The sequence below is a fragment of the Mastomys coucha genome, unplaced genomic scaffold (assembly GCF_008632895.1).
Source record: "Mastomys coucha isolate ucsf_1 unplaced genomic scaffold, UCSF_Mcou_1 pScaffold16, whole genome shotgun sequence".
NCBI classification, from domain to species: domain Eukaryota; kingdom Metazoa; phylum Chordata; class Mammalia; order Rodentia; family Muridae; genus Mastomys; species Mastomys coucha.
Genome location: NW_022196898.1, coordinates 36,009,605 through 36,030,762, shown reverse-complemented (window position 1 = coordinate 36,030,762; position 21,158 = coordinate 36,009,605). Strand labels below are relative to the sequence as shown.

At 49.1% G+C, this 21,158-nt stretch overlaps 1 protein-coding gene and 1 long non-coding RNA gene across 5 annotated transcripts in view; one reads left to right on the top strand and one right to left on the bottom strand.

Moving 5' to 3' along the window:
* Window positions 1-16,639, top strand: part of Kirrel1 (kirre like nephrin family adhesion molecule 1) — a 95,892-nt gene extending 79,253 nt beyond the window's left edge. For 2 of the 4 annotated variants that reach the window (XM_031374263.1, XM_031374262.1), the window contains exons 5-16: window positions 2,662-2,819; window positions 4,694-4,844; window positions 5,367-5,472; window positions 5,630-5,778; window positions 5,966-6,093; window positions 6,728-6,854; window positions 6,948-7,048; window positions 8,685-8,883; window positions 10,073-10,180; window positions 10,318-10,457; window positions 11,360-11,437; window positions 11,685-16,639. In XM_031374263.1, the coding sequence (XP_031230123.1) occupies window positions 2,662-2,819; window positions 4,694-4,844; window positions 5,367-5,472; window positions 5,630-5,778; window positions 5,966-6,093; window positions 6,728-6,854; window positions 6,948-7,048; window positions 8,685-8,883; window positions 10,073-10,180; window positions 10,318-10,457; window positions 11,360-11,437; window positions 11,685-12,161 (1,922 nt within the window). In that variant the 3' untranslated portion in view covers window positions 12,162-16,639. Of the gene's footprint in view, window positions 1-2,661; window positions 2,820-4,693; window positions 4,845-5,366; window positions 5,473-5,629; window positions 5,779-5,965; window positions 6,094-6,679; window positions 6,855-6,947; window positions 7,049-8,684; window positions 8,884-10,072; window positions 10,181-10,317; window positions 10,458-11,359; window positions 11,438-11,684 lie in introns of all 4 variants that reach the window. The other 2 variants (XM_031374261.1, XM_031374260.1) reach the window with 1 other exon arrangement.
* Window positions 5,232-10,210, bottom strand: LOC116093082. Its single transcript, XR_004119623.1, has 3 exons — window positions 9,969-10,210; window positions 6,069-6,207; window positions 5,232-5,838 (listed from the first exon to the last, which is right to left on the bottom strand). It is a non-coding gene; the product is annotated as an uncharacterized LOC116093082 (long non-coding RNA).
* Window positions 16,640-21,158: the final 4,519 nt, after the last annotated feature.

Below are 21,158 nucleotides of genomic sequence, written 5' to 3'. Positions count from 1 at the left end.
GCCTAGGGGGCTGGACCCAGGAGTGAGTCTGTTTGCAACTATAGTGGCTTGTCTCTTGGAAGTTGAGCTCCCAGCAGTAGCCCACAAGGGGACAGAGTAGATGTCACCCATGGCAAGCTTGGGCCATCTGAATAATGAGAGGACTACTCTCCATGCAGAACAGAACAGAAGGGAAGGCAGCAGTGGCCCATCTTCAGGTCTTATGATCCCCGCAGCTCAGTGGTCTTGGTGCTTCTGTCTCTGCTTTCTCTCTCTTTCTCTCTCTCTCTCTCTCTCTCTCTTTTGTATTGATTCTCTGTCCCTTTCTCTTTCCTCCGGTCTCCACTTCTCATCTCTGCCCTCTCTCCAACACAAAGTCATTGCAGTGGGGAGAAAGGAGAGAGGAACTAAGATGAGTGAGTTTATTTACCAAATCCTTTTCTATTTCGGGCTGGGTGTGTGTGTGTGGGGGGAACTCCTAGCAACAACAACAACAAAAAGAGTTCTAGGCTGCTGGGAATCCCAAACCCTGGGTTCAGGTTATGCCTTGGCCATTTGTGACCCTGAAGAGGTCCCAGCCATTGGGCAGGGGTTCTCTCTCTGGCATGGTAATACACACCGTAATGCTTTAAGGCTGCCCTTCCTTCCTTCCTTCCTTCCTTCCTTCCTTCCTTCCTTCCTTCCTTCCTTCCTTTTCCCTCCCTCCCTCCCTCCCTCCCTCCCGCCCTCCCTCCCTTCCTTCCTGAGATTTAATATATTATGATAAGGGCTAAATGAAGTCACACCCACAAGGTGCTTCAGCAAACAAGAGTTAAACTCTGGGTAAATGGTAGAAATTATTGTCAATTGGCTTCCAGGTTACAACTAACAGTTGACTTCAAAGACCTTGGGAGATTCTAGAGAAATGTGGGTTGGTGATGGAGGTGACAGATGGTCTTTGCCCGAGTGGAGGGAAAAGAAACATGGCAAGGGCAGAAGGCCCAGTGGGAGCAAACGCTTTGTCTTGCTCTCTTTGTAGCAAGAACCCAGCATCTCTGCGCAGATAGGCGCCCAGTTCGTGAGTGTGATAGGAAGGTAGATCTGTAGGGAGCCAGGCAGACCAGGCTCTGACCAGACCAGAGCCAGTTTCCCCATTTCTCCATTTCTCAAGTTTCTCCCACTTCTATCTACAACCCTGCCCCTGTCACCGGAGTTGTTTATGCCAGGGAGCAGAGACAAGGGAAGAGCCAGGACTGAGGGAATAATTAGCTGACAGAAGCCTCAGAACCATTTTGTCATAGTAAAAGAAGCTCATTTTATACATGAGTACCCTGCAAGCCACACTCTATGTGTAGACCTCACTGACCTCACACTGGCTCAGGCTCAGTGCCTTTAGGGGCTCAACCGAGACCACGAGACAGTAAAGGGAGGGGCCAGGATTTGAAGGGCACTGATCTAAATTCCACCCCTTCTCTACTCTGCCACTCCACATGTACAAATTGAACAGAAAGCTGTGTCAGCAACTGCGCCTCCAATGCAGAAACCTTCATTTCACCCACGCCGGGACAGCCCTGTCTGCCTCCAGCTCCGGGGACCTCCCAAGATCTCCCCTCAAGGGTCTCCTCTAGAAGTTTCCTCTCAATCTCCCTATTCTTGTTTTTCTCAGAAATAAGATGAATTCAGTGCAGGCCTAGACTCTACATAATGAGTCTCTCTCTCTCTCAAGTTAATTAAGTGAATAAATAAATATTTTATTTAAAAAAAAAAAAAGAGGAACCCTTGTCCTAGGGGAACTTGAGGACTCTTGGTCTTGGGAAACACAGGATTTGGCTCACCTTAACATTTAGAAGCCCGTGGCCATGGTGTAAGAAAAGGCACCTTATTTCTTAAAACCAAATGTATCACCAACTCAGTTCCTTAAGCTCATAGCAAAGGCCTGTTTTAGCCATGCCTGGGGCAGCAGAGATTCTTTTTAAATGGCAGGAAGACCTGGACCTGCTTTTCCCAGGGGATTGAATAGGGGAGACAACCAGCAATAGTAACCACTGGGCAGATAACACTCAGTACTGCTGCAGGTGGACACTTGAAGCTTTCTGCACCCCCCAGGGTTTGGCCAGAGCGATAACAGCAGCTCTGAGAGAGGGCATGCCCCGTGGTAGAAACAGCAGAAGCAAAGTGAGGAGGTAAGGGTCTGCAGGGCGTAGCTTGAGGACCCTAAAAGAGGAGGTTGATGGGTGAGAATCCATGCCACAGGTAGCTGCAGCCTCCGGAGGTGTTTGAGCAGGAGAACAAAACACCCTGAACCGCTGTGGTGAAAATGACCTGCCAAAGATGTAGTGGAAAGAGTTGACCATCCTGCTGTTCCAGGCAGATGGAAGGGGCTAGATGTGAGGATACCCATCCTTCCCCAGGGTATGATCTGACCTCAAGACCTTGAGATAGCCCTCTATACTATCCCTGAGCAACAGTGGTGAGTACAGTAGCAGACAGTAGGAGCTGCTGTGAGTGAGTAGTCTGCCAGCTGAGAAAGCACGTGACCTTGGGGTGAAACCTCCGTGTGAGCACCATGTAGAGTGACCGTAAGAGGGGCTCGGGTGGCATTGCCCTGCTGAAGGGGAACACATGCCGACGGAAGGACGCCTCCATGGCAAGGGCCACAGTTAGCTGCATCCTGAGCTGATTTTGTTCTTCTCTTCCCTCTAGTTCCTCCAGAGGACACAAGGATTGATGGGGGCCCCGTGATTCTGCTGCAAGCAGGCACCCCCTACAACCTCACGTGCCGAGCATTCAATGCCAAGCCTGCTGCAACCATCATTTGGTTCCGGGATGGGACACAGCAGGAGGGGGCTGTGACTAGCACGGTGAGGACCTGCTTGCTCCTCCGGCCCTCTTAGACCCAACTCCAAATTGTCTCTCCTTCCCCTCATACAGGGGCAAGTGTGATAAAACCCTTCAAGCCATCTGACCCAACTCTTTTATCATATGGTTGTGAAGACTGAGGCCCAGAGAAGATAAATGAACTTCCAGGGTCACAGTACCATTCCATAAGCACTTCCTGTGCGGGTGCTATGTACGGTAGACACTTTATGGACACTTAATGGGTTTAATTTCTCTTAAACCTCAGAAGAGTTCCATAAAGTAAGTGTTGCTTCCAACTTACAAAGGAGGAAATTAATGGTCAGAGAAGTCAAGGGCCTAGCCCGATGTCACTCAGAGAGCAAGCGGCGAAGTTGGCATTCTGTACCGGAATCTGGCTGCACTGTTGATGTTGACCCTCTTCTGTCAGCATGGCGAAAGGCTGCAGAAGCCAGGGCTGCATGCATATTCTCCTCCAGTGGGGAAGTTATGACAGGTGAAAGATGTTAAGTCACTTGCCCAGAATCACATGGCCAAGCTGACAGCAGGGGCCAACATGTTTGTGCACCTTGCCCTGGGCTGAGAGGCGCTTCCCACTGGGGAGAGAACCTGCCCACCTGTGTTCCTAGAGTGTGAGGATGGAGAGCTTGGATTCTGGCTTTAGCTCAAAGTGACCTCCATGGCCTAGAGCAAATATCTTCCTTCTGACCATAAATGATTATTTGACCCCAATGGGGCCCAACTTTTTTTTAAATATTTATTTATTTATTTATTTTATGTGTATGAGTACACTGTAGCTGTACAGATGGCCGTGAGCCATCATGTGGCTGCTGGGAATTGAACTTAGGACCCGGCTCGCTCTAGCCCCGCTCACTCCGACCTGGCTCTCTTTCCTGTGTAATTCACTGTAGCTGTCTTCAAACACACCAGAAGAGGGCGTCAGATCTCATTACGGGTGGTTGTGAGCCACCATGTGGTTGCTGGGATCCGAACTCAGGACCTTTGGAAGAGCAGTCAGTGCTCTTACTCACTGAGCCATCTCGTCAGCCCCCCAACTTTTTTTTTTAACCATCAAAAACTTATTTTTCTCTGGGGGAAGGGGCAGCTACCTGTTTTAAAATATACTGGCAGCCAAACAAGCTGATTTGCTAATAGCATTTGTCATCTGCTCCTGTCCTTTTTCTCATTTTCATAAGACTGGTGATTCCAAATATCACTGTATTTTGCTTCAGTTGGGTGCTGATGCATGCATGGCTGTCTGAAGGAGAGGCTTTACTCTCGTTCACAGCGTAGTTTCCTTAGGTGGGTGACAACAATATGGAAAATGACTGCAGTGTCACCGAGGCAGTATGATGCTTCAGAGCGTTTGAATCTGTCTCGGTGCTCTAGGACCTTAGAGCCACTGCTGAAACACACACGGTACCCAGGGCCAAAAGTAAGACACTCTCACTGTAAGTGGTTCAGGCAGGAGAGAGCCTAGAGGTCTGGACAGGCCTGAGAAGGCTTTCTAGAAGCGGAGAAACTCACTGTGGGCTTAGAGAATTCTAGGAACACACAGAGAAAATGATACTACAGAGTGAATGCTCATGCGCACCATAGACTTCAGTTAGTATTAAGATATCAATATTAGAATATCTGTTATAATAGGATTCCCACACTCTTGTAAGATGTAATAAAGGGGGAAGCTGTGGTAGAGAGGGGAAACTACCTTTCTGTTCAGTTTTTCTGTAAATTGCAGAAAGCTTTTTAAAATACCCAACTACTTAACAATATTCAGAGTTGGAATAGGGAGGGAGCTTCGCGTTAAAGGTCCGCCCTTTGGCTTCTCTGAGAGCAGAGGAGGGGCTTTTAACATTGACTCCATCTTGCCCCATCCCAGGAGCTGCTGAAGGATGGGAAAAGGGAGACTACAGTCAGCCAGCTGCTCATTCAGCCCACAGACCTAGACATCGGCCGTGTATTCACCTGTCGCAGCATGAATGAGGCCATCCCCAATGGCAAGGAGACTTCGATTGAGCTTGATGTGCACCGTGAGTAAAGAGAGCATAGATAGGCTACATGGAGTGGGGACATAAATCCTAGGGACTCAGACCAACACTCCCCTCTTTTCCTGGTTTGAGCCATGGGCAATAATGGTTGGTAGGTGGAGCATTGAGTATAGTATTGAATCTGCTTACTGGAGTTCTGAGCGTTAAAGATGTTATGGCACAGGAGCATCTAGCCTGGTTAAAGTATGCTTTCCTTGCAGATGTCCATGCATTCCTTTTAGTTAGGGATACTCTTTACCGTAACCTAAACTAACCCACACTGCCACCTAGTGGCCATATTTGGTCATTGCATCCATTGGATAATTTCTTCCTTCACTGTCTTATCATTCTTGGCCTGAGCCACTGGAAAAAGACTTTGTGTAGAAAGGGTGAGAGTGTTAGCTGATATTTTGTAAACTTGAATTCTCACTTCACATCAAAGTAGTACCAATATACATGTTACAGAGGGAAAGGGAGAAACTCGGGGAGCGAAAGGACCCTGACCTCCTCTCCCGTACTTTGCAGACCCTCCTACAGTGACTCTGTCCATTGAGCCCCAGACAGTGCTGGAGGGTGAGCGCGTCATCTTTACATGCCAGGCCACAGCCAACCCGGAAATCTTGGGCTACAGGTGAGAGGGTCAGGGTTTAGGAGTGCTATAATATGCACGCGATAAATAGAGACTGGGGTGGTTGGTGGGGGGGTGCTACGGAGGAGGCCAGGGTCCCTGACTATAGCTGAGAGAGTCCCAGGTTCTGATCTCCCACCCCTGACACCTCATCCTCTAGGTGGGCCAAAGGGGGGTTCTTGATTGAAGACGCCCACGAGAGTCGCTATGAGACGAACGTCGACTATTCCTTCTTCACGGAGCCTGTGTCTTGTGAGGTTTATAACAAAGTCGGAAGCACCAATGTCAGCACGTTAGTGAATGTTCACTGTGAGTAGCTGAGAGGACGGTGACGGGGGAGGGGGCGGAGAACAGGGTCCTTCAAAGGTCCTAGGGTACAGGGGAGGAAAACTCCACTGGTAGACAGGGATAAACATGGGAGGTGGGGGGCAGCCGATCAGAGCCTGATGATTTTAAGGAGCCTGAGACTCTAACCAGCCACCTCTCTCTCCATCAGTTGCGCCCCGGATTGTAGTTTACCCAAAGCCCACCACTACAGACATTGGATCCGATGTGACCCTCACCTGTGTCTGGGTTGGGAATCCCCCCCTTACCCTCACCTGGACCAAGAAGGACTCAAACATGGTAAGTCTCTCCCTGCCTGTTCTGAGGGCTGGGCGTGGAGGGAAGGCACAGGCATCCTGGCGCAGGGGTCGGGGTTGGTCTTCCACATCAAAACTGGAGCATTTCTCTGTAGGTCTTGGGGTTTGGGAGAGAAGAGGATACTTGCAGTCAGCCATACCTCTTCTCCTGGACTAGAACTCAGGGTGAAGCAGATGAAGGGAGCAGGTGCTGCTGTGGTAGTTAGATCTAGGGCATTAATTGATGTGGAAGTGGATAGAGAATTGGGTGAAGAAAGCTGAAGTACGCATTTCTATGGACGCCTATTGGACAGAGAGGGCCAGAATGGTAAAGGGAAGTTTCAAACTAAACTGGCTCACCTGGCTTAGTAGTAAAAGCATGGGAACGCATCATGAGAGAGGACTGTATCCCTTCCGGTTTTCATAGCTGGCGCCTGTGCACTCTTGGACAGGCGCTTATTGCCAGCCTGCTTAGAGTCTTAGGGAGGACTTAGCCTGACTCAGGAACCCATTTACCTTCTGGGAATTCACTTGTGGCCCTTCATGCTTTCTTTCCCATGCCTCCAATGCGGGGGCCCTCACCGACCTAGGGGCCCAGGCTTCCTGGCTCCCCACCCGAGGCTAATCTCTCTGCCCAGGTCCTGAGTAACAGCAATCAACTGTTGCTGAAGTCAGTGACCCAGGCAGATGCCGGCACCTATACCTGCCGGGCCATCGTGCCTAGGATTGGAGTAGCTGAGCGAGAGGTACCACTTTATGTAAACGGTGAGTGTCCTGAGTGGGTGAGACCTATCCAACAAGCACACGAAGCTGTTGGCCTGAGATCTGACCGGCCTGACTGGGTCTTCCTGCCTGCAGGACCCCCTATCATCTCCAGTGAGGCGGTGCAGTTTGCTGTGAGAGGGGACGGTGGTAAGGTGGAGTGCTTTATCGGGAGTACCCCGCCTCCAGATCGAATTGTGAGTGCTGGGTTGGCTTTGACAGGCAACCCTTGGTGTGTGCCCAGCTTTATTCCCCCACACTCTTCTGCTCTCCTAGTCCTCTGCCTTTTTAGTTTCTGTATCATTTTACCTGTTCAAATCCAACCTCCTCCCTTACTGGTGTGATGCCAAACGTATTAGTGGTGTGAACCTCAGTTTCTCATCTGTGAGGAGGAGGCCATTTCCCTGTGTAAAAATCATTACAGCCACAGTTGTGAGGAACCTAGTAGAGGGTGGGGTGGTGGTGGCGCACGCCTTTAATCCAAGCACTCAGGAGGCAGAGGCAGAGGCAGGTGGATCTCTGTGAGTTCGAGGCCAGCCTGGTGTACAGAGTGAGTTCCAGGACAGCCAGGACTACACAGAGAAACCCTGTCTCGAAAAAAAAAAAAAAGAGAGAGAAAGAAAGAACGAGCCTACTAGAGTTCCTTGGAGTCAGGTGATGTAGGATCCCTCCTTGTGAAGGTCCTTCGTCTCCCCTCATCTTCCACCCTTACTAATACCTCCCAGTCTTTTTTTGTACCTCCCTCTCCTTCCTCCCTCCCCTCAGCTTCCCCTCCCACCTGTCCTGCTCTTCTCCCGTTTCTCCTGCCTTCCTCCTACAATCCCTGACCATCCCTCATTCCTTTCTCCTCTCCCCTAGACCATAAACAATTAATTCCCCCTGTGACCACTAACCATCAAAACCCTCATCACATTTAATGACCATTTGGCTAACTCCAGGGCTGCCCAGGGATACTTCATTACCACAGCTGCCTAGGCCGAAGACGGTTTGGCTCCCAGGAGGCTCGCCTCACAGAGCTGGGAGGACTGAGCCCTGGAAAGGAGCCAGCATTCGGCTGCTCCTCTTCCTTAGCCTCCCTTATGCCATGAGAACACGAAGTTAGAACACGCATTCTCCCCTGCCTCAGCTGGGAGGGCAGGGATGGAAGGCCCGGGGAATACGTCTCTTGACTCTCTACTCATAATTAAGAGCGGGCAGATGCATCTCCAGAGGGCCAAGCAAGTTTCTTTGGGTTGAGTAATGGTAATGCTGGTAAGATAGACTTGTATGTAGTTAGAAGCATGAGGCTGAGCATTGCCTCACGATGGTCAGAATCCACCATTTCAGAGATGAAGAAAACAAGGCCCAGAGAGGGAAAGCATAGCCACACGGTTGCTCTGGGGTGAGAGGAATAGGAAACAGAGCCCAGGGGTCTCAAGTCCCAGTCCAGCCTTCCCAGAAACATCCAAGATCCCAATACTGGCTCATTAGCTCAGCTGCCTCCACATCACAAAACACCACCCAGTGTCACATTTAGAGCATCTGACCATGGCAGAAGCGAATTCCTGGACCTCTCCCCTACATCCATACTTGCTATATAAACCTCAAGGTTGCAGTTCTTAGAGTCTCTCTAGATAAATCTGATACCTATCGTGTGGGAGCCACAACTTCTGGAGCACAAGTTCAGCTTCGAGAATTTGTGGTTGTTGGCATGACTTGGGTTGTTTCAGGGTAAGGGCATGTAGGGCTTGAGGACCACACATGTGCTGGGTGAGGCTGCCTAAGAGTGGATTGGGTATCCTTGGGGCATCCACATGTCCTTTCCTTACATACATCCTGTCTCCCCCACCCCAGGCATGGGCATGGAAGGAGAACTTCCTGGAGGTGGGGACCCTGGAACGATACACCGTGGAGAGGACGAACTCGGGCAGTGGTGTGTTGTCCACTCTTACCATCAATAACGTCATGGAGGCTGACTTCCAGACCCACTACAACTGCACTGCCTGGAACAGCTTTGGACCAGGCACAGCCATCATCCAGCTGGAAGAGCGAGGTCAGCCATGCTGACTGCCCAGGATAGCCTGAAGTTCCATCTTCTCTTTCTATAGCAAGGTTCAAAGCAAGATAACTCTCTCTTGGGCTTCTCTGCCAGAAGCTGACTTTAGTGGTCTGCTAATTAATTTACTATGTGAATGTTCCTTGAACATCTTTAAGTGTCGAACTTTGAAGGAAGGGTTGCAGGCATGAACAGAAGTTTATCCCCACTCACAAGAAACTTCCCTCTTAGTGAAGGAACAAATGAATCCAGACTTAGAAAAATTAAATGATATGTGCAACAGATTAACATGGCCTATGTCACTGAGTTATGGAGAAGATTGAACCGAGGATATTTGTAAAGTTCAAGGGCTCCTCTACCCTTCAAGCATTCTTGGTTCTATAGAAGAGTTTATATTCCCTCGGGCACCTCTGACAAAGTGCAAGAGGTACCTAGCTTTTGACAGATATGTTTGATGAAGGGAAACTAGCACCTGTTTGCTTTTGAGAACTAGTCACTGAAAAGGGAGATATGGAGAATCTCGGGAACCCCTGGGGAATGTCTGGGAAAGCTCATAGTTCCAGTTTAGTTAATGGTGCAGGATAGACATGGGGAACAGAGAAGGAAGGTTACTGTGGGGGGCTCAGCTAGGAAAGAACTCCGAGGGGAAGCTCTGTAACCAGAGTCTGGCTCCAACTAGTAATTCCAGAAAGAGAAGGCCAGAGGGAGAGTTCTTGGGTGTTTTCTCAGCTAAGGGACGTGGGGACACTAGAGAGGAGTGTTGGGCCACCGGTGGGCAGTGCAGATAGAGCAGACACAGCTTTGCAGGCAAGCAGCGTGGGAGTGGGACTTGGAGCAGAGATCACAAATTAGAGTTTGGAGACAGCCCTGCTCAGGAGGGAGGGACCAAGCTCATGGGAAGGTATGCCAAGTAGAGGAAGAGAAAGCTCTGAGGCAAACTGAGGGCAGGGATGGAACACTAGTCGCCCTGACGTCAACTCTGGTTAAACTAAAGCAGAGTTTACAAACCAAACTCAGCCCCACTCTTCTCCAGTGTGGCCTGGATTTAGATGTCAACACGGCCCAGCTCAGGCAAAACTTACCTTTGTACACAATCCAGAGTTGCGCCAGTATGTTGTGGCCAAGTCTTTGGGTCCCTGTGTGGCGCCATCCTCTTCACTCCTATTCCTTCCTCTCCCACCTATAGAGGTGTTACCCGTGGGCATCATTGCTGGGGCCACCATCGGCGCTGGCATCCTGGTCGTCGTCTTTTTCGCTGCCTTAGTGTTCTTCCTCTACCGACGTCGCAAAGGCAGTGAGTACAGGCGCTGTACAGCCACAACGGACCCTCCATCCCCCAACCTTCCCCTTCAGGGACACGTCAGTGGGTGGGGGCTCACAGTCAACCGTGTAGACCAGTAGACAGTCCCCAGCCACATCTCCCTGTCCTAGGTCGAAAGGATGTGACATTGAGGAAGCTGGACATCAAGGTAGAGACGGTGAATCGGGAGCCACTCACGATGCACTCTGACCGGGAGGACGATACTGCCAGCATTTCCACGGCAACTCGAGTCATGAAGGCCATCTACTCGGTGAGGAAAATTAATGCTTCTTTCAACGTGGCTCTTCATAATCCTATGGCCAGTCCCACTAGTTTTTAATAACTTCCGTTACCTCTTCCTCCTCTGTGAGTTTAACCTGTTCCTGTTATTACCCTAATTCCTATGTACCAACCTGCTCTCAAATAGACGCACCCACACTTGTACATATAACCGGTCCTCTCATGCACACTTACTGGTATAGACTTTCACATATATATGCCTAGCTATACGCTTCCCTGACTCCCTTTGCCTCATCCTTCCCTCACACAGGAAAATCTGTAGATAGTTTTGGTTCAACCTCCTCATTACTGAGCCAAGGTAGTGCTCCCCAATGGTAGCAGTGCTCCCCAATGGTAGCAGTGTTATACTCAGGATATCATATTACACACTAGCAACAAAATTAACACTAGAAACCAGGCCTCTGGTGTCCTACCTTGACCTACATGGTGAGACACAATCCCGCCCCAACCCCAGAGCCTCCTTCAGCAAGTGGCCTCTGAGCATGTAATCAGTTGTCTTAGTTAGGGTTTCATTGCTGTGAACAGACACCTTGACCAACACAACTCTTATAAGGACGACATTTAATTGAGGCTGGCTTACAGGTTCAAAGATTCAGTCCATTATCATCGAGGCGGGAACATGGCAGCATCCAGGCAGGCAGGGCTCAAGAGGAGGAGTACTCCCTCTTCATCTGGGGGCTGCCAGCAGAATACTGGCTTCCAGGCAGCTAGGATGAGGGTCTTAAAGACCACACCCATAGTGACACACCTACTCCAAACAGGGCCATACCTTCTTAGGGTGCCACTCCCTGGGTTGAGTATGTGCAAACTGTCAACATCTATAAAGTGGGTAAAACCAGCGTCAGTCTCCTGACACCCACACCTGTTCTTTAGTCCTTTAAGGATGATGTGGATCTGAAGCAGGACCTGCGCTGTGACACCATTGATACCCGGGAAGAATATGAGATGAAGGTGAGGAAAAGGACTAAAACAAGTCCCGAGGACTGGCCGCCTGGGAAGCGGGATAGGAGGGTCCGCAGGGGGAGGTGAGGACAGCCACGGAGGAGTGGCCAAGAGGTCTGCGGAAGGAACAGAAGGTAGAGTAGTGCCAGAGAAGAGGAGGAGACGTGAGTTGGGGCGGGCAGGGGCAGAAGACCCAGGAGAACTTATCACACTGGGAGAAGTTCCCACTTTTTTCCTTTTCTCTCGCTGCCCTCAGGATCCTACCAACGGTTATTACAATGTGCGCGCCCACGAAGACCGCCCATCCTCGAGGGCGGTGCTATATGCTGACTACCGTGCCCCTGGCCCTACTCGTTTTGATGGGCGCCCGTCATCCCGTCTCTCCCACTCCAGTGGTTATGCCCAGCTCAATACATACAGCCGGGCCCCTGCCTCTGACTATGGCACAGAGCCTACACCCTCTGGCCCTTCTGCTCCGGGTGGCACCGATACAACCAGCCAGCTGTCCTACGAGAACTATGAGAAGTTCAACTCCCACCCCTTTCCCGGGGCTGCTGGGTATCCTACCTACCGTCTAGGCTACCCCCAGGCCCCACCCTCTGGCCTGGAGAGGACCCCCTATGAAGCATATGACCCTATTGGCAAGTATGCCACCGCCACTCGGTTCTCCTACACCTCTCAACACTCAGACTACGGCCAGCGATTCCAGCAGCGCATGCAGACTCATGTGTAGAGGCTGGACCTGGCTGGGGTATCTCTGCGGGGCAGAGGAGATGGCTTCCCAGCTGTTCCCTGACATTCAGGGACATTGCTCATTGCTCCTTTCATGGACCCAGCCTTTCTCCTCCTGGCCATCACAAATCAGGAGCAGGTCTCCCAGTAACATCCCATCCCAAGGATGGTGCTCTGTGCATGCCCTAGTCTCCCGGGCCTGCCCTTTCCTCTTCTTCAGGAGGATGTCTCTTCTGACCTTTGTTCTGCCTGACCCAAGCATGGGAAAAGGAGAGGGGAGGTTGGGGGGAAGAAGGGAGGAGGAGAGAGGAGAAAGGGGAGGAGAAGAGCACATTTTATCATTTCCTTTCTGTCCTGCTCCTCTAGTCTCCCGTAAGATGGCATGGAGCCATGCTGAGGTGGGCAGGCTGCTGGGATGTGGGATAGCCCAACAGTCCCCGTCTTGATCTCTTTATACCTTGTGTTCATCTTTCCCATCTTGGGGTATTACAGATGAAACAATGAGTTCAAATGCATCCCGTGGTCAGTTGGGGTCAAGATGCCAGTCACTCTGGCTGCTATGGTGTCTATCTGTCTGAGTGAAGAGGGCTTCAAAAATCCCCAGGAGCACTGCTTCCTTTCTTCTGAGCTTTGTGCTGGACCAGCCAGATGTGTCCTGGATGTGAGCAAGGAGTGGTTAGGGCCAAGTACTGGTTGTCAGGCAAGGGGCCACTGTGTAGTGCATGGCAGTTCCGAGATCCACCACTAGTGGGAGCCACATGAGCTTCTTTCTTTCCCGGTGTCTGCCCCGCTTTTTGGTGTTAACTCTTGAGCCTTGGAGAGTTGGGTAGAGCAGAGGCTGCTTTTCATGGGGCTATTTTTCAAAAGCAATAAAACCTCATTTGGAAAGAAAAGCTGTAGGGGTTTCCCCCGCCATATACAAGTCCCTGTGGAAAAGAAAGGAGCACCTGCCCTCTACCGGACTCCTAACTCCTTGTATTACTATATCTGAGTCTCTAAGCACTTTGAATGTAGTATATACATCCAAATGGTGAGACCTGCCTACTGGTGGATTCTGATAGAGTTAAGCAGTGTCCTGAGTCTCAGACTCTACTATCTTACCCTGTCTAACTACTCACCGTAGCTAGAAACTACCTTGCAGATGGCGTAGTAGATGCTTTATCCAGACAAATTTTGGTTTTGTCTCCTCCTCACCACCCCCCAACCCCCAACCAGTCAGATTCCTTCTTCCATTTTCAGTGCCTTGAGTGTCAGGTTTGTGATGATGTCCCTGTGTGAGCTTCAGCTTGTCCCATGTTAGCATCCAAGGAGAGACAAATGAGAGGATGTGAGGGGAAGTGGGCCTGGAAATGGTCAAGAAGGAAAGTTCTCACTGAGCCTAGGTGCAGAAGAACACAGCAGGCGCTGAGTTCCACGGGCCATGCTGTCTTTTCCCCACACAGTGTACACACGAGCATACACATTCCATACCACGTCTCATCTACCACTTTCTGACCAAAGAGAATCTGTAACTCTCGTCTCAGCCCCACATTCCCAAGAAAACAACTGCCCAACAGGAGTCTACTATCCGTGTCCCCGCTGAGGCCTGCACGATAGGAGGAGGTACTCCCAGAATGCTCCTTGCTTTTTCTCATTGGTCACCATTCGTTAGTCATGTTTACTTTAATGCCATACATGTTCATCAGGCACAGTCCATCACTAACCTCCTAGATGGGCCTGTGGGGTGACATTCTCTGCTCTCCCCTTCCCGATAAGGACCAGGTACTACCCAGGAATCCAGGAGCTCCATTTGCAGCCTGGCAGGCAGCTGCTGCTTCCTCAATTCCTCCAGTGAGTGCATGCACTGAGTGGGCCCTTCCTGCAGCAGTGACCGTTCAGAAGACGAACGCTCACAGACCCCTTTCATGAGAGCTCAGTGAGGCAGTGTGTTTGCAGTGTAGGTCCTTGTGTGTATGGATCCACGCAGGCTTTCATTTTCCCTGACACCCGAAGCCACGGGTGATCCACACACTTCTGAAGGCTAGATAGAGTGGCGTTATAGACAGCAATACTCCCTAAAGTAATCGTCTTGTCTGGGGTTTGGCTTGATTCTCTTATTTCTCTCTGATTTAAGTAGTAGGTCCCTCTATGGAAACAAGAGCATCACTAAGGAAAACTGTGGGAGTCAAGCACCATGCAAGGGACAGGAAACAGCAACTGAGACAGACTCCTGCCACTCTCACTCCGCAATCAGAATCAGAGTTGGGCCCTGCTGAATGACCAGTGTTGCTTGTCGAGGGAGTTGAAAGTCCCTTAATCACAAGGCTCTTCCGTCTGAAGCTAGAGTCTTCCAGCATGTTGGTACTTGGAGTCTAAGCACCCTGGGTGTTATTGCTTTAGTTGAAGGAATAAGAAACCAAGAGCCGAGAGATCCAGGATCCTGTTCTGCAGCTGCCCTTTGCTGAGTAACCCTGATCTAACCTCCTAGTTTTCCTTGGTTCCATCTTCTGGTCTTTGCCTAAACCTGTACTCTGCTGGCTGTGTTCATCTGGGGCAGGAGATTGCCCATCCTTCAGGAACAGTAAGCAGTCTTGGTGAGGCTTGGGACAGGGAGGCGCTGCCTGCTAGAAGGAGCTTTAACCACCAACTTCCTGATCTTGTCCGGCACCCTAACCCTGAGTGAAATGAAGCTATCGCTGTTGCTCTCGTCTTAGATTCAGTAGGCTGCTATGATCGTGGTAGGGCTCAGTTACGGATGTAGTCTGCAGCACATACAGGCTGGGGGAGACAGAGAAACTGTCTTTCACTTCGGTCTTCACGAACAGTCATCTGGCCTAAAGACTGCTCTCCCTGTTCACCAAGCCAGGTGAAGCTTCCATTCCCTGCAGTCTTGAATCAGAAACTAGGAGAGCGAGAGCAGCCGACCCCTTCCTGTAGACTGAAAGGGATGACCTTAGAGGGAAGAAGGGATTGGTGCTTTTGACATAAACTCTGCATATGCAAAAGGTTCTTGTGGCTCTGGATAAGCTTTGCCCTTTGTAGAGAGCCCAGCCTGCTTGCTGAATCTTGGTCCTTGCCCCATCCCCACCACCACCAAAGTCTAACTACAGACTATGCATAAAGCAGGAAAGAGAAAGGAAAGCTAACAGGAACCCGGGCAATGCTCGGCTCTCAAAACGAAAAAACATGAGCTCAACTAACATGATTCTGGGTGAGACGAGACACAGACCTGCGTCTTGCCCCTTGTGCTCTGTCAGGAGCCATAGCTCCTGCGCTCCTTAAGATGGAAGTGGGTGACCCACATACACTTGGTCCCCTACGTAGTAATGCTAGGCAATCGGGATTTATAGAAACTCATGTGAAAGCCAAAGACCGTGTTTGGACATGTAACATCTACTGGCTTAGTCACTGCCTCGTCCTGCTGTGTGAGCAGTTCTGTCCCTGTGGGTGAAATGCATGACCTCCCAAGGCCATTGCAGGCGCAGAACACCTAGTTTCTCTACTGTTCCATTTCTGTGGAATCTGAGGCCAGGCTCTACACCCATCCAGCCTAGTGCTGATGGTAGAATCCTGGGGACACAGACCTCAAGATGCCACTGAGGATGTATTGACTGTTATGAAAGGACTCTAAAGCTGTCACCTAAACACAACATTCCCTTCTCCCTGTGATTTTTTTTCCTCCTCTCCTAAAGACAGTGCGTTCTGACCAATGCTGGCTGACCTTCCTCAGCTTGCTGCTGATACCACCCATGGGCCAGTAGAGAGGACTGAGATCTGTGGCTTGTTATATGGATTTGAGAGGAGGGCGTAGCATTCAGTTTTCCTGCATCACTGTGAGGGAACCCCTAGGCTCCTTTCCCAGGGGAAAATAATTGTTGCACAGAAGACAGAGGCCATACTAGGAAGTCCTGGTGCAAACCTGCTCTTAACAAAAGTAATGATTCTGTATGCACAGAATTCCCCTTACCAGTCCTGGCATCCCATTTTAGGTTTTTAATGTTCACAACCACTGGCCTTTTCGAACTGGTGGCCAGACTCTTCCATTGGTTTCAGGAACTGTCCATCACCCCTGGGAACACCAGGACTGGAAGGGGCAGGGGGAGTTTGCTGATACAATCAAATACATAGGCTTCTTAGCAAAAATCACCCACAAGGCCTCCACTTTTAACAAGGTACCCAGGTCAAACTGTCGACCCCAATCATTCCTGGGATTAATATCTCCATTCTGATGCCTGTTGAATCTTCTCTACCAAAATCCTCCTCAAAAATGGATCCATGATGACAACTAAGAGAAAAAAAAAGTATTTTTGTTAGGACAAACCATCATAGATTTTTAGCAATGTGTATCTGTGTGTCCTTTACACCTTTTCCTATTCTGACATTTTTTTTCTTTTTCTTTTTTTTTAAAAAAATATTGTGTACTATATTTTTAGTCTCAAACACACTATATATTATATATTTAATTTTATATATATATAAATATAAATGTTTTAAAAAGTACCATGTTTTGTGTTATTTTAATACACGGGCAATCAGTTACTTTAAAAGCCTGTTCAGCTTTGTGTAAACGGTTCAGATTTGGAGAGAGGGGACGAAGTTGAAGATTGAGTTTGTGAGCACAAGAGAAGCCTGAAGCCAGTTCTGTCAGCTCTAGGACAAAGGGGGCTCTGCTTTTGTGGCATCAGAGTGCTCAGTGCCATGTCTGATTGTGAAGATGGAGAGACAGGAGAATCTGCATCCGCAGTTCAGATCCTACAGAGATCAGGAGTCAACTCATCTGGGCTGACTTGAATGCTAAAACGCTGTGGCCTGGGTAAAAAGCAGTTTCAGGGTCGTCAACCTTTTGGGTTTGCAGTGAAAGTGCAGGAGCCAATGGCGCACTCACAGGCTGGGGTCCATGCTTACAGGAATGTTTAAAGATTGCCAGAGCAGCTCTCGGATAATGATTGTGAAGCTGTAAGTCATGAAAGAAATGCAAAGGTTTGTTATCTTCATCTAGTTAATGACCAAGAAAAGTCAAGGCTGTGCCTGGAAGCCTTTTTATATATAAGGAACACACAACACAGCTAGAAACAAAGTGAGAAGTGAAAAGAGAAAGGACCTCAGGCCGGGAGTAGCACTCGGTTGGTACAGTTCTTATTGTGCAGTAGGTATCAGGCACCAGAGTGGGGAGGGGGCGCAGGCACAAGCCATTTCCAGAGGATATAGATTACAGCATAGCAGATTCATCCCAGGAGAGAGAGAGCAGCTGCCACAGGGGCTGGCGTTCCAAGGCATGTGGCCAAGAAGTGAGGCCCAGGTGCGGAGTGACTCTAGAGGCCAGTCAGGTAAGTTGAACCAACATGGATACAGTTTGGGGTTGGGGGGGGTTGTTTATTTTATTGTGTTCGTTCGTTTATTTTGAAAGAAGCACCAGCTCTGTTGATTGGATCCAGAAGCAATGGGTGGGAAGTCTAGCAGAGATGGGGGCTCAAGTGATTAGGCCACATGGTTGGTTAGGATGCTTCCTATGCTGTGTGTGCCTAAATCCTGCACAGGGCCACCATTACTATGAGACAAGACTATAGAAGCTCACCTGGAGCTCCAAAGGCCTAAACCCCCTGAACTCCAAGAAGGCTAGACAAGCCATACTTATCTCTATGTATTATGTCTTATCCTGGTTCCAGCCCCTCATGGATGTCCCTAAGACTCAAGGACAAACAGTGAAGGCACGGCCCCTATCATCAAGCCTTATGAGTCTTTAAAAGCCACTGCTTCCCTTTGAGGTTTTCAGGCTCAGGACACAAGCTCTTGGCCTGCCTTTAGGCAGTGCCTCTCTGCGCTTTCTCATCAAAGGGTAAAGTTAGGGGTCCTTCGGGAGATGACCTCGAATTATCCTCCCCAGGAATCAGACCGTGTACTTGAGTTTCCCTTAGTCCACCTTTCAAGCCAGTCAAATGAAATGACTCACTTGTTCTGTGCCTCCCACCCCTGCTTCTGCTGTCCCCTAACAGAAGAGCCCCCTGGCCTTCCCTTTTCCAAAGTTTACATATTGGAGAGCCTACCTCAAAGGCCTCACCCTAAAAAGTGCCTTGTCTAACTCCTTAATCAACATTTTTTCCCCACCCTGAGTAGCCTCAAGCTGATCTACACTGATTTATAATTTCTGCTTTGATCACAGGATTTGTGTTGACACATAAGCACTTTAGTTTTTTGTTGTTTAGATGTTTTGTTGATTTGTTTGTCTCATTTTTAGGACAGAGTTATTGGATATGATGGCACACACCTTTAATCTCAGCACTTGGGAGCAGAGACAGGCGGATCTCTGAGTTCAAGGCCAGCCTGGTCTACAAAGCTAGTTCTAGGACAGCCAGAGCTACACAGAGAAACCTTGCCTCAAAAATCAAACCAACAAACAAATAAAACCCACAAACAAAACAAAACAAAAAACGGGATCTTGTGGTTCTGCATTCTGCCTTGCTGCTGGAGTGTAGGAACTCTGTTCTGCCAGGCAAAACAGGAGATGCTAGACTGCATTTATTCTATGCCCGCTGTTGTGCGATGGGTTAGAGGGGAGCGCTGATGCACGGCTCAAAGGGTGGGAGAATGTAGCCCGGGTTGGGGGCCTCAGCCCAAGTGAGAAACAACTTAGGCTGAGGCCAAAGCTGGGGTTCCCAAGCTCCTGGTCATCCAGTTGCTGCTAGAACCCTCATGGGGTCAAGAATAAAGGGGGCCTGTAAGGAGGCTGGGGCAGGGGCTCGCAGACTCCTGGACACCCGATGCTGCTGGAAGTTGCCGAGGAGGCCCATGGGCTGAGGAAGAATTAACATCGATTATCTGGGAGCAGGGAGGGGCCTTCTGCAGGAGGCTTAGGCAGCTCTATAAACAAAGGCTTTCTCCATGCTCCCAGTGATGGTTCTTTTTTGTTTTGTTTGTTTTGTTTTGTTTTGTTTGTATTTTTGAGACAGGGTTTCCCTGTATAGCCCTGGCTGTCCTGGAGCTCACTTTGTAGACCAGGCTGGCCTTGAACTCAGAAATTCTCCTGCCTCTGCCTCCCAAATGCTGGGATTAAAGGCGCGCGCCACCACCGCCCGGCTACAGTGATGGTTCTTGATGAAAGAGACAGTCCTTGTTTCTAGATTGTTTATTGATTGTTTGTCGTGGAAAATGGGTAAATACCACCTCTTCATGGTAGACCAGATATTAAATATTTTCTTGCAGGAAGGAATGTTCAGGAAGGGGAGCTTATTGGCTAAAGCCTCAGGGCCCATCTAGATATCTCATTAGTACAGAAAATTCTGTTCTGGGCTACGAGACCGTTGGTCATATCCCATGTGTAGTGTGGCCATGTGTTCCCAGCCAAGAATCTGGACGGGAGCAGAGAGATGCCTACTGTCCTAGGATGGGTTGCAGGGTCTCTAAACCCATTCAACCTTACCAAGTTTCCTGGCATAGTCCACTGCCCCTCAGGGTCTCATTAGGCCTAGCTGACCTCTTCCTCCCAAATGCAGGGATTAAAGGCATATGTCACCATGTTCAATAGACCTTAACACTTCATAGCAGTTTTAGAGGCAGAGGCAATGCATTACTTTATCATATGCCTGTCTATATCTATATCTATATATCTCTATATATAGAGAGAGATATTGAAATGGTCTCATTCAATAGTACAAGATGGCCTAGAACTCACTATGTAGAGCAGGGTGTCCTGAAACTTGTGGTGGTCCTCCTGGCTCTGCCTCCTGAGTGCTGGGATTTTAGATAGGTACAACATTTAGCATCCCATCACCCAGTACAGTAGAGTTGATCCCTGTGTTGTGATAGAGGAGAAAAACAGTGTCATATCCATGAAACATGATGCCTAAGGAAATTTAACCAGTGTCCAAGCTGGAAGAAATACAGATTTCCATGGAGAACTGAGGCCCTGGTAAGGCCAAGCTGAGAAGCCATGGCCAAGGCATACTGGAGCTGGGAGTTCTTTTGCAGAGTCCCTGACTGAGAGATGATGCTGACTCGATTATTTTTTGGTCAATGTGCTATAAATGGAAGTGATATCACTTCCAGACCAAAATACTTCATTGTTCCATTTTTTTCCTTAGGGACAGAATCCCACTAATTATATTGTCAGAATTTCTAGAGTGAAAACCTGATCATCAGAGGTCTGAACATGGTAGGTTCAGCCACTCCTACCTATACAACAATTAAGGAGATGGATAAGATAAAGAAGAGAGAGGAGATCTAATTGACATGACCCAATTAAGAAGAACAAATAAAGAGATCCAGGGACTGCCAGGTTTACAAAGAAGTAGCATGAGGCTTAGGTTAAACAGAGGAAGAACTGGGGCAGATAGGCAAAAAGTATGTTTAAGAAATGCTCATTCCAGTATGGTCTTGTTGATCATTTTCTAAGTTCTGGTTCTGTAAAGTGGTCCAAACAAGTCCTGGTCATTGTTACAACTTGTCTTAGGATTTCCATTGCTGAGAAGAGACACAGTGACCAAGACAGCTTTTATAAAGGACAACATTTAATTGGGGCTGGCTTACAGTTTCAGAAGTGTAATCCATTATCATCATGGCAGGAAGCATGGAACTTCCAGGTAGAAGGATCTGAGAGTTCTAGATCTTGACCTAAAGCCAACAAAACGAGACTGACTTGCACAGGAGCCAGGAGGAGACTGGATTCCACACTGTGCAGATCCTGAGCATAGGAGCCCTCAAAGCCTGCCCCCACAGTGGCACACTTCCTCCAACAAGGCTGCACCTACTCCAAAATCACACCTCCTAATAGTGCCATTCCTCATGGGCCAAGCATTTGAACACAGGAGTCTATGGGGCCAATTCTGTCTATTCAGACCACCACAGGACTTGAAAGGATCAGTCAGCAATCCACAAACCAAATGAAACTTAAGAAGAAGGAAGAACAAAGTGTGGATACTTCATCCCTTCTTAGAAGGGGAAATAAAATCCCTGTCGAAGGAGTTGCAGAGACAAACTATGGAGCAGAGACTGAAGGAAGGACAATCCAGAGACTGTTCCACCT